Below are 13156 nucleotides of genomic sequence, written 5' to 3'. Positions count from 1 at the left end.
TTAATGTTTGAACCAAACATATTACATTCTTTCATTTATGGCAATAAAAACATAACAGTGTAAATAAATCGAGACAGCAACATGATTTGGTTGCTTTTATACACAAACTATTTACATGTGGTCACTAAACAGTAGCAACAACAAAATGCTTGTGTGATGATTTTTGTCGTTACAGTTTATGTGGATCTACGTTGTTTTATCAAGAGGAATCTGATCTGCACAAAGACGTTCGAGACGAGGTTTGAAGAGCCTTGGACTGACTGCTGTTCTCCTTGGAGAAGATACGGTGTGTAGCTGTGGCTCTGAAAGACCACCTCTGTAGGAAATACCGGGTTTCAGACCTGGAGATTTCCGTTTATTTTAAATTACAAACGCACAGAGTAATTCATACACATCATTCCAGCTACTGGACCTCTGTCATTTACCTGATCTTCTCAGACAGAGTGAGATGTGGCCCAGTTCACTGTGAATTAAAACCCTGCAGCGTCTTAATCAGCAACTGAACAAAGAATAAATTGAGTTTCGACTGAAAATAAGGCACTAGAGATTATTAGTGAGTTATAAGGAGTAAAGTTGCTTGGCGTAGTAATTATTGTCAGGTGTTTGGACCATTTGCTTTGTGTTACATTTTTGTGTTGCTGCACTTTAATAAAATGTTATAATAAAATATTTGCACCTTTGGCAAAAAATATGGCTGTTACATGAGAAGATTTGTGCTAATCGATGAAGGTAATGAAATCATTTTATGAACTGTCTTTTGGTTTGTAGCTTGGTTTGTTTGGTTTTAGTGAGATATGAATAGTAAATGATCAGACATGTATGTTATTACTAAACTGACTTTTCACTAATTCATAATCTGTTAAATCATACTTGATTACATCAAGCTCTCCATTGACTGCAGGTGGGAATTAGCTTTTTTTGCCATAATCTGGTCCCATGCATCTCTCAAATAAACTTTATATTGCATCAGTGTAAATAAATAAAGAATATAAAGCAGTATACAACTTTCTTTTTTGTTAATCTGCTTTATAAATAAAGAAAAACCTATTTTCATTTACTGAGCGAGAAATTTTTAACTTCTTTTAGTGAGAATCTCTATCGAAGCTTTTGAGACAACTCAGTTTGGACCAAACGGTGTTGATCCCACACACAGGTGACACCAATACATATTTCCCTTAAACAAGCATGAATCCATCAGAACCATGTAGGTTCGCTCCTCCTCATCATCACTTCAGCGTTTTACCAATCCATAAATTAAATTAGTTTTAGGGTCTTTATCCCAAGTGTCTTCATCAAATGAGAGCTGGTTCTTCTCAGCTGCTGGGTACGGACTTGAACTCAGCTCCTCAGTCCAGTCTTGGCTGTTTCTTGACTCCCGGCTGCAGAGCTTGGGCTCGTTTTACTTAGTTCTTGTTCAAGTTTTTCTCTCAGTTTGGAGAAGCCAGGTCTTTTTCGTGGCTCCTGCTCCCAGCAGAGCTTCATTATGGCGTAAGCGCCAGGAGGACAGTCCTCTGGGGCCTCCATGCGATAACCTGCTTCCACTTTCTCCTTCACCTCCTTCAGAGACTAAAGCACAGAAACAAAGAGGAGCGATTGAATCAACAGGAATTTAGCTTATGCAGAATAAAGCTGAGACAATCCTTGCTGCCATAAATGAGGCGGAGTTTATGAATGCGAGTGACAACTTTCTTGAATTGTTTATGAAGTTTAAGACAACTGTAATTTATGATTAGGTGATTAAGAAAGAAAAAAATGGACTAAAAATACCTAGTCCTAAAAGAAACTTGGATTCTTCACTTGAAATATTCAGAAAGACATCAAGATGCTTGTTCTGCTGTCTGAAATATTTTCTATTTTTATGTAATTCATCTAATCCGATGGGCATTTGCTGAAATCGATAAATGACTACAGAGTATTGAGTTTTTCAAGCTACATTTTTTGATTTTTTGACATTTTGATTCGCAAACATCAAATCGAGAGCTATGAACGCAGTTATAGCTCTCGAAATAACCAACATTTATTGGCATGAAATCAAATGAGTGTCAGCAGCTAATGTGCTCTGCGGTAGTATGCTGAAGGACTCTCTGCGAAATCACAAACACTCACGAACATCGCTACGGAGAGGCGCTACGCACCATCTTAGGGTAGGGCTGGCGGCCGTAAGCGAAGATCTCCCACAGGAGAACGCCGTAACTCCAAACATCTGATTTTGTGGAGAACTTCTGCAGAAACAACAGATAAACATTGAAGACAGATTTGAAAGGAAATTAAATTATGATTTCGATTAATCAAAACTATAAATGAAGGAAAAAAATAAGTACATTTCACATAAAATGTTGTTCCTCCTAATTATGACTTCTAACCCAGTAGAAGTGCGTGGAGGTATTTATGATCCGCCCCTCTTTGCTGGAATTCCCCGTTTTCTAGTTGTGATATTTTAAGACTCAACAGACGTGAGAGTAAGGTCTGCAGTTATTTATTAATGACAAAACATTGATCAGAGAACAACACACAGAGAATGTTTCAAATTAGTGTCTTCTCTTTATGTGCTGCAAGATAAAGCGAGCTGAACAGTAAAACGAGGAGATTGTTTTTGATAACAGAGTCAGTGTACCTCTTTCTTCAGAGCTTCAGGAGCCGTCCATTTGACAGGCAGCTTGGCTTTGTCCGTCTCTTTGGAGTCCACCTTAGCCAGGCCGAAGTCGCTGACCTTCGCCACGCTGTCGTCAGAGATCAGGACGTTTCGCGCTGCCAGATCTCTGTGGACAAGTTTCTTGGACTCCAGGTACTCCATCCCTTCACACACATCACTGACCACAGGACGTGCAAAGAAAAACACGACATGGAGGAAATCAGCATCTGCTTAAAAAGTCTCCCCTAAAACAGAAGTGACGCAACGAGATCAGTTTGATGAGACTCACAGGGAAAAGCGCAGCAGCTGAGCGGGGCCGATGACTGATCGTCCTCTGGTCCTGAGAAAATTCACAAGATTTCCCTGCAAACACATCATAAACCTAAAGTTTAGTAAAGTAAACACAAACCTTTAAGCGTAACATGTCGATAATTAAAGAGAAAATAGAACAAACGGAAGGGTTTGAATTGGGCCTGCTTTTTAGCGCCCTCAACTGGCAGGAAAAAAACATGCAACATTTTTTAATGATCTATGATAAATATCTTTATCATAGGAGGGAAAACTACTTTAGCAAATACAAAATGCACAAAAATAATTAAAAAAAAATTCATATTAATCGAGAAGATGTTTATTGATAAATAACAGTTTCTTTTTTATTTTACAACAAGTTTACTTACATTATAAAAATAAATCAGCAGAACATGTGGCTTCTGTATCGCTATAACAACCTTTTATATGTGGTGATGCAGTCATGATAAGATTACATTTAATATTTACCAGAATAATAATTTATTTCATGATTTATTATAATTAATACTCATTCATACCTCTGGCTTAATTAGGTTTAAATCTCACACAAACGCACCAGTCGCTCAAAAAAAAAAAAAAAAAAGGAATAATCTTAATCCGTCGGGGTAGTTAATAATTTTTGGGGTTTAACTGTGTTCGTTAAGCGTACCAAGCGTACCTTGGTCATGAGCTCAGTGACGATGTGGAGCCCCTTGTGAAGGATGACTCCCAGCAGTCGCACCAGGTTCTTATGCTGCAGCTTCCTGAAATGAGGAAACGTACAGAAAGAAGTGAAACCAACCTCAATCCTCAACCAAACTGCACGGATGCACAATTAAAGTCAGACGTTTACATACATCTATCATTTGTATTAATCTCATGTTAATATAAACTTTTCTAAGGATAATGCCGCAAACGACTTCTATGATTTTTTTTTTAAAACAAGAAGTGGCTGCGAAACCTTGACTCTATTTTAGATTTTCTCTCATCCACACAGGTTAAAAAATAAATAAACCCCAGTAATTTTTGGCAAAAAGTTTTTTCAGATGGAACAGCAGTGTGTGTCAAGGTTCCGTCCATCTGAATCAAATCATCTCCCTCGGCAGAAAGGAAATCGGTAAGGATGTTAAGGAACAAACCAAAAACGACCAGAGCTCAAGCTAATCATAAACTGAAATATTCTGTGTGCAGTGAAGGAAGCTGAACATCACCACCAAATGAGACCAAAACACAGACCCAAGGTCAACACCTTCAAATCTGCAGCTCAACTCCTTTTGGTTTGTAGGAGCCACACTGAGACTATCAATTAGGAACACTGTAACATCCATGCAGCACCGGTGGTGGCGCCGTCATGCTGAGGTGTTGCTGCCATTTGCACTGGTGCACTCCACAATGTGAATATGATAACAGAGGAGGGTTAGTTATAAGTTCTTCAATTCAAGTTATAAATTGTTCAATTCAATGCAACATATTGGACACAAATGAGCCGAAATGTGTTTCAAAACTGGACGTGAATGGATAAAACAGGCAGATTTTTATATATGTTTATGTGTTTTCCAAACCATGTGGTTTAGGAGCAAATTGCTCATGGACGTTTAAGCAAATATTTGTCCATAATGAGTGGATTAGAGAAAATCTACCACAAATTGAAAGTTGCACCCAAAGTTTTGGTGTTTGTTTTCTGCCAGTGGCAAAATAATTCAGCTAAATCATTAAAAGCCAGGAAATATATATATAAAAAAAAATTATGACCACGATGAGTGTTTGTAAAATTCTCCAGAACTTTGTGTGCTTTTTAAAGTAAAGAAGCGATAGATCACGCCTGATGGCGTTCCAAGGTAATTCAAACCGCTTGAGGACTTACGTCATTACAGCCGTTTCCTGCATGAACGCCTGAGCTGTGACGTCACATTTTATGGTCTTCACAGCCACCATCTGGCCCATGTACTCCCCCCGATAAACAGCTGAGGGTTGGAAATTGCACAGAGTTAATATCTACTAAGACATTTTGTTTAAATCTGACTTCCTCTGGTCTCTAAATGTTCTTGATTATATTTTTAAATTAAAGTAAAAAGTTAAAACTATGGCACTGAAAAACATATTTTAAACTGTATTGAATGGAAAGCAAACGGTTTAAAAGATAAAGTGTAAATGCTTATGTGTATACTATGTAGAGTTAAAAGCAGACATTTAACTGCAGACTATGCTTAAGTTTAGATTATCAAATATACTTATATTTGCTAAATTGCTAGAATATTAGCTTATATTACTTAAAGCAAATTTTTCATTATTTCCTTCAATCAGACACTTTGGGGAAGCTGAGATGACGATATCACGGTTGCGTAAGCTGCCGATTATTTCACATTTGATTTAATTTACAACTATATTTGCATTTAAGGAAACACCTCAAACACACTGATTTTCTGGGTGACGTCATGGAAAAACCAGCCAACTTTTCAACGAGACAATTCTCTGTGGCTCAGGAGCAAACTGCTCATGGATATTTAAGCAAATATTTGTCTATAATATATTTTCACCTCTTAGTGGAACTGAAAATCTACCACAGTTTGTGGTGGCGCCAGTTCCTCTCTGGATACAGTTCCAGATTCCAGGAGAGAAGAAGAACTAGCATCTCGAAAAGGCTGATTACTATTTCCACAAAATGCACACAGAGACAAAGACATGTCCTGTGGTCGCAGTAAACTAAAATGATAAGTGTTTGGACATAATGACCGTCTGTATATTAGAATTGAAGAAGAAGCTGGCTTGTACGGAGGTGGTACCATCATGCTGTGGGAATGTTTTGATAATGGAGCAAAGTTTTCTGAGAAGCTTGAAGAATCAATTCTACCAATTATATAGGAGATATGCGAGTAGAGTTGAAAATGATGTCAACATTTGGAGATTAAAAGTAATTTTTTTTTTTTTATCCTGACTTTAAAAAGTAAACGTTAAAATGTTTTACACAGTGTATGTAAATATCTGATTTCTTGCTGTGTGTATTTTAAAGTAAGGTGATGTTTACACTCCTTTTGGAGGTGTGATGACAGAAAACTTTTAAGATACAAATCTATAAATAACATATTTATCAAGGACTTTAATGAGTGCGGCTTGTTTTGTGTCAGGCAGTTTCAGTAATACTTCTCAACCAGAGATACGATTAAAAGATGACATATTTCCTGTTGCCATTTCCTAACTATACCCTCCTGCCCCCCTGCAGGTTTTGTCATCGTGTAAAGAAACAAAACTCACCACCAAATTCTCCTTCTCCAATGTTTTCTCCCAGAATGAGCTTCGTAATGTCCAACAGCCACCCAGCTATAAAAAACAAACATTATAACGACTGCAAACATATCAAAAAGCATAAACACCTCTGACTCAACTTGTTTTTAAGCGCGCAATGTTGTGTTTTTGTACAAAAACATGAAGGCACAACTTGACTCCCGAGCTTACTTTTAGACAGCTCCTGCTCAGCTGACTTGGCTCCTTGTTTCTTCCTGGGCGTCACCAGAGTCGTGACGAGGGAGCCTTTGGTCTTTGAGTAAAACTGCATCAAAGAAAGCCAAATTAGTCACCGACGGCGAATATTTGTAGTCTGTTGCCATGGAGCTGTTTTGGCTGAATTCACCACAAAGCAAAATTCACCTGAATGTAACTAAAATAAAAATCGTCCGGCAGTAGGTTGTGACACACTGGGTTAGTCCAGTATCTTTCCTCCCTCTGTTTCCTCTGCAGGAGTGAGTTACAGAGTGACTCAGGCGTAAAGACGCTTGCAGCCCACTGATAAGGATGCTGCAGTGTGACTCTCCACACAGCCACAGACATGAGATTTCGCCTGATAAACCATAAAAGGGTAAAACAGAATGAGGCTTTGTGCTATGACCCAGTAACTGGTAAGTTAGTATATTTCAAACATCACGAATTCATGCTCCGCATATAGACATGTCAGATCAGTTAAATGGATGGTAATTTCCATCAATGTCTGGCTTTGGTGCAGACATCTTAATGCATAAAACAGAGATTTAGTGAAACATCTTATGGTTAAACTGGGATAAAATATTTATTTCCCAAAGATGCTAATTGAATCCACCAGAGCATCAGTTTGTCTGTAATACACGTTTCAGTGCCATTTTCATTTTTATTTATTTTATTCAAAAAAAAAAAAAAAAGACTTCAACTTGTAAACCACACACCTGTTTTTGAAAAAGCTTCCTGAAAGAAGCAGTTTGGTTTTGTTTGTGTTTTTTCTATTTTGCACTGTCAAAAGGTCAGGACCAGACTTCATGAGAAATTACACATGGTGAGGAAGTTACACCTTGTAAAAAATGTTGACATTCTTAATGCATGCAGACCAAAATTAAAACTTTAATCTTTTAGAGGCCAAATATTATCTAGAGAAACACTTCAAAACCTTGATGTAGTTTGAAAATAGCCTCTTAGATTTGATGCCTCAGCAGGTCTCAGTCTGATAAACAAAAGAATTTCACAAAACTACTGGGTTAGTCTTATTTTATATATCAGATAATCATTGCAGTTAGTTATTTCAAGATAGTATTTGTGTTTACAGCTAGTGAAAAACCTAAAAGCAGGTCTTCAAAAAGTTCAAAAATACACAAAACACAAAAATGTTATATTCTGGCTTTCACCAATCGTGGGGAGTCTGCTGACTTGACAACCTCTACCACAAAGGTAAACCACTAAAGGTCATTGCTAAAGAAACTGGGTGTCAACAAGGTCCTGTATGCAAGCTTGTTAGTGGTATGTTGAGTGGAAGGAAAAGATGTGGCAGATTAGAATATGCAAACGACAGGTTTAACCAAAACCTGAAGTGGACTGTGCAGCAGACGCATTGAGGAGAAGATGCTGCACAAGCATTGATCAACCACATACTCGTAAACCAGGCTGCAACTTTACATATTCTTATGTAATTTAATTTTTTGCCCACTTTTAGCTCTTCAGAGGACAATTTGTTTCTTTCATCACATCTCAAATGAGATCCTGTAGCAAGATTTTTTAACCACTTTGTTACGCCAAAGGCTGACCGCACTCCACTGAGGGTTTTTTCCCCCAACCAAGATAAACACTTTTCATTAGAACAAAATTTATGTACAAAAAAAATCCTTCTAACTGATCTTTTGTATTACAACATTTTTCTGAGAATTTGAACTAAAAAAGATCTGCAACATCCATTCATCGTGAGTGTGACGACATGAGTCACTTTAAATTTGAATCTAAGAATCCATCTTAATAAATCGCCATACTTGAATCACCTCAAAATTAAATGATTCCATTTCTGAAGAATCTTTTTAAAGATAGACGCCTTATTTAACCTAAACTTCGTGTCTCACTCCAATTCCCTTAATATTTGGTTTTAATACCGACTCATATCGAATCTCTGAAGGTGATTGATCCGTACGGAGTGTTTCACTCACTTCGATCATATCGATGAGGTTGTAGAAGTACTGCTGGTTGTCGATGGTCAGCTTGTTGTCTTGGTAAATCACTCGGTAATGGAAGACCTCTTTCGAGAAGCTGACACACAGGACGTAGTCGCCCGGGTGGCGTATGCTCTCCCGCACCAGGAAGAGGCCGTCCTGAGGCGGCTGCAGCTTTCCCACCGCAGTCGGTCCGGAGATCTTCCCGTGAAACCAGCTGGGGACAGACAATGAGGGCTGAAACTAATGACTGTAATCGATTTATTCTAGCGATCAATTTGATGATTAATCGGATAAAAAAAAACTGGCACAATTTGCAGTACTTCTTTGTTTGAAATACATTAATAATGCAAATAAGCAAACAATTTGTTTTGCTTTTTGAATAAGAGAACAACATTTTTGTCAAAAATGCAATAAAAATCAACACTTTTGTGGCAAAGATGAATCTACAGCTAAAAAAAATATTGTCAGATAATCTGTTGATTATTTATTTAATCTTATGTGCAAAATATATATAGATTTTTGTTCATTCTGGCTCAATTGCTTTTCTGACTGTGTTGTTCTTTGAGCAAATGGCAATTTTTAGAGTCTGCATCCTTCAGTTAGCAATTAATTTCTTACTACATCAGTTATTTCAATAATCGATTGATCACGGTTAATTCGATTTATCGTTTCAGTTGTAATTAATTTGCGTTGATATGTGTGGGAAAAAAAAAAACCTGCATTCATAAACCAACTAAAAACAAGATGCACAGCACAAAGTGAGACGAGAGGGAATCCGAAACAGCCTGGCTGTGCAGCCCTAATACAGCAGAACAGCAAAAATAGATCTTTCACTTCCTTTGCAGGGTCTGTGCATTGTGCATACGACACACGACAAATGTCAAAAAGCAAGACCTCGAAACCTCATGCATAAATACGCCGATAAGGAAGTTGGAGTAATACTCACGTTATTCTTTAATCTCAGAAATGAAAACATAAAAACAACTTCTGCTCCAGGATTTCTACATGCAAGCAGGTGGCCTCACGCAGATTAAATACGAGTAAAAAAAAAAGAGTTTGATGATATCATCATCAAGCCAGTGCCTTCGTCTCTCGAGAACTTGCAGATTAAAGTGGAGAAATACCGATTCTGTACATCTGCCTCCTCACCTCAGCTGCTACAGACATGCTTGGCATTAACTTGATTTTCAGTACTTTAAAATGGCTGCGAGAACATTAGTCGTGTAGTTGGTTATTTTTTTCATGACAGTTTTCTGTCGTAATTTGTAGATGCACAGGACTGGCATGCAACGTATGAATTAATTATTACTGATCTAAAAGGGACTTTGTTGTTTCTGAAAGCATTTTAGATGGCAACGTTTCTTCTTCGGTGGTGTAATGTGGCACAAAGCAGAGAGGCGGTGTTTGGATTTTAGTTTACAAGCACAAAGAGCACACCTGCTCTTTTTTTGGTGGTCTCCTTAAATTTAGATTCTTCAGCCACAATCATCTTCACTCCTTTTCTGTTGGTAACTTATGGAAAATAATCCACGGATCGCAGGAACGATCCATCTTTAACATCCACTGGTTGAAGCCGGAGGCTGAGCTTTTTCTTATTAAAGGTTGAGCCGCAACCAGAGAAACAAGCAAAGTCGTTCATAAATGACTGAACTTCAAAAAGGTCACATTCTTAAAAAAGAAACTTAGCAAAACTATTAGGCAGGTAATTCAAAAACACAAAAACTGTGTGAAACCGCTTCGCTGCAGCTTTCACACAGTACAAACGCAATACAAACACACAGCAGCACCACCTGCAGTGAGACTGGATGACCTTGAGAAAGTGATTTGTTATTGGAACAACTGGTTTTGTTTTACCACACTTGACATATTTAATCCACTTCCCAATCTGTCAGGTTTGTGTATCTTTTCCAGTGTTGGACTTTAAATAATAAACCAATCAGACTCAATTGCAGCAACACTTTATAGTTGATTTCCCTTATTTCTACAAGTCAGTGAGGGTGTTATTCTGCGGCTGTAAAAAAAAAAGAGATGATTCTTTGAAAACACGTTACAGTTTTATGCACTTTTGTAATGAAAGTTAGCGGATTTATTATGAAGCTGTTGTTTTTTACGTGTAAATGAAACTCTGTGCCCACTGAGGACAAACTGGCCTCAGTGGGCACCGAGTAACACAAGTAACTCCAACAAGAAACAGAAAGAGGATGCATTAAGGGGATTTTACCAATTTTGTAATTTTGTTTTAAATTGTGTCTATTTGCGTCTATTGACTTTACTGAAACAAAGATCAATTTCCCAGTAAAGAAAAAAAGAAGACTACTGTAAAAGAAAAAAAATTGAGTTGGTCTGTGGTCTACCTTGCCAGGTATGATACTGACGACCCACTTATAAAGAACATCATTTTAAAAATAAATTGAACTGTTATTTCAGACCACCTGTTTTTTATGTCTCCAAAAAACAGGAGGCTTGAGAACTTAATCTTGTTGTTGGTGTATTCTTGCATCTCAAGGATCAGCCCACACAATGTGGTCACCAGATAAGCTTCAAAGACACGACGACAGAACCTGCTGCAGTCGCAGAGCACAAGGGTCTGACTTGAGACTTGACTGAATGATCGGTAAAATGATTTCGTGAGAGTCGGAGGATGATGATGAGACTTACGGCATGAGGCTGAGGCCGGGGTCGACTCGCAGCGCCTCTCTCTCACGCACATTGCTGGAGTTTATGAGCCCCTCCTCTTCTGTGGTGTTGTGTCTGGCAGCGTAAAAACCTTTCCTCTAAAACAACAAGCAAAGTTTTCTCATTAAATAAAAAAATAATAAAAATGTGTTAGTCGTTTCAAACGGACATCTCGTTGGTTTTACAGACTCTGAACTTTTAAACAAAGACGTTTGGTGAAGTAGTACCGTGCTTGTGTCAACTATAGAGAGAATGTCTCCTTTGTGGTAGAGCAGCTCTCCAGGTTTAGCCTTCCTGTTGTCACACTTGGCTACACACTGAGTACCAGGAGCCCAGTTCATCTGCCGGGGGAGAGGAGAGAGATAATAATAGCAGCATCAGCCACATCTTCGCTCAGGCTTCTTACACACAGCCTACTGAGCAGAGCATAACAATTACTAAAACCCCAAAAGACAATGCCAATGCTTTCTGAGCTTCTGCTAGGTTGAAGTTACTTTGATAACTAACTGTGGATGTTTGTAAGGCCACCTCTCAAACCCACTGCTTCCTTGTTTGACATCATGGAAATTTGTATTTATTTATTTTTTAAATCAGCTGATATACCACAAGTATGAGAAAGCAATATCACACCAGTCTACAAATTTGGACAAAATGCATGCAGAGACAAAGACTTACATTTTTGAAGACATGTCCTGTGGTCAGATTATTGTAAAATGCAAATGTTTGGACTTAATGAACAGTGGTTACATTTGGGGAAAAAAGGAGGAAGCTTGCAATGAAAACCCAATCCTAAAGTAAACTTGGACCCAAGATTATTTTACAGGTTAGTGGAAGTAAATGAATAGAAACGTTTTGTAAAAGACTGTCAACGTGAAATAATGTTGGGTAACTCTCACATCCTTTCAATCTGATGTGATAAACAGAACCTCACAATTCTCATAAAAACAGTTCAATATACTGTGAATTTAGCTGAATTGGAGCCATTATAATTCCACTAAGACTAAATCACGTGCAATTCATTGAAAAATGAGTTTGTTGATTTGGGGAAAACATTGAGTGTGAATTTTAAAGCTTATGTTTTTAAGAAACAAGTTGACAAAACTGCAATTCTATTTCATGTTACACAAGGAAACTGTGAAAAAACAATATTCTGAAACGTGATTATAGAGTCATTACACTATTATATATACACTACTAAACATATGTGCGACCTTCTGGATCTGGTGTAAACCGAACACAGCTTTTACAAAAAATATATATGTTGTGTTTCTGAAGGAGCAAGCTGGCATTATTCTCTCTCACAGCAGAAAATCCTGATAATGTCCCACCATATAATCATACATGCTGCAATTCCACCTTTTAAATGGCTCAGCGTGGAGAAGAGGAGTTTGGAGTGGCCTAAACAAAGTGTGGACTTACAATCCAATTTAGATGAGGCAGTGTGGTAAATTCATGCATTTTATGTTTACATAAAAAAAAAACAAGAAATATTTCAGGAGACGCTGTTTACACATCAATTTGAGTTGCTTTGCCCCAGTAGGACTTGACGTTCCTGGTCACAAACACAGGAACTTTTCCAAGCCTTAATTGGGAATTTGAGGTGATTAAAGAACTGAACCCACCTTGGATTGGGATTTTGATGACTTTGTTCAGAAATCCTGCGGACAACAGGAGTGACAAAATCAAGAGGTAATCCCGTAATGATGCAGCTGGACAGAGACTGAGCATGGAAACGCCGACAGCTCGCTCCGTATAAATATTTCAGTACTGCAGCTCTCTGAAAACACGGACAGCCGCTTTCAGGACAGCCGGAGATCAGAGACAACAAACAAAAACAAAAACTTTAAATCCTCAGCCAATACAGTCAGATTTCCCTCCTAGATCCAGATCCAGTCAGCTCACCGCGGCGCCGACATCGCAGCTGGATCCGTCTGTGTTGCAGCCCGTCATCCTGGACGTCTTCTAGTACGGGCCACTTCCTCAACACTGGGAAAAACGTGCCGCTAATTCAGAAGAGGCGGCGCAAGAAGTGACGCACTCTGCAACTTCTACGCCTGCTTTTGACACTACTGTTTTCCTTCTTTATTTAATCTTCCCTGTCCAGAAATAATAAAAACAGGAG

At 38.2% G+C, this 13156-nt stretch overlaps 1 protein-coding gene across 6 annotated transcripts; it reads right to left on the bottom strand.

The window, feature by feature from the left end:
* On the bottom strand, positions 1-13026 carry matk (megakaryocyte-associated tyrosine kinase). Of its 6 annotated transcripts, none has more exons than XM_008407921.2 (13): positions 12806-13024; positions 12657-12696; positions 11262-11375; positions 11017-11132; positions 8353-8572; positions 6374-6467; positions 6173-6238; positions 4785-4884; positions 3591-3684; positions 2922-2995; positions 2615-2810; positions 2136-2222; positions 1-1566 (listed from the first exon to the last, which is right to left on the bottom strand). In XM_008407921.2, the coding sequence occupies exons 3-13, from the start codon at positions 11373-11375 to the stop codon at positions 1339-1341; spliced, it is 1389 nt and encodes a 462-aa protein (XP_008406143.1). In that variant the 5' UTR covers positions 12657-12696; positions 12806-13024; the 3' UTR covers positions 1-1338. The 6 variants fall into 6 exon arrangements, with proteins under 6 accessions (XP_008406143.1, XP_017159709.1, XP_008406144.1 ...); XM_017304220.1 differs by having other exon boundaries at positions 12657-12830; positions 12937-12978; XM_008407922.2 differs by having other exon boundaries at positions 12657-12811; positions 12937-12954.
* Positions 13027-13156: the final 130 nt, after the last annotated feature.

The sequence above is a fragment of the Poecilia reticulata genome, linkage group LG4, assembly GCF_000633615.1.
Source record: "Poecilia reticulata strain Guanapo linkage group LG4, Guppy_female_1.0+MT, whole genome shotgun sequence".
NCBI classification, from domain to species: Eukaryota; Metazoa; Chordata; class Actinopteri; order Cyprinodontiformes; family Poeciliidae; genus Poecilia; species Poecilia reticulata.
This window is presented reverse-complemented; position numbering and strand designations above follow the sequence as displayed.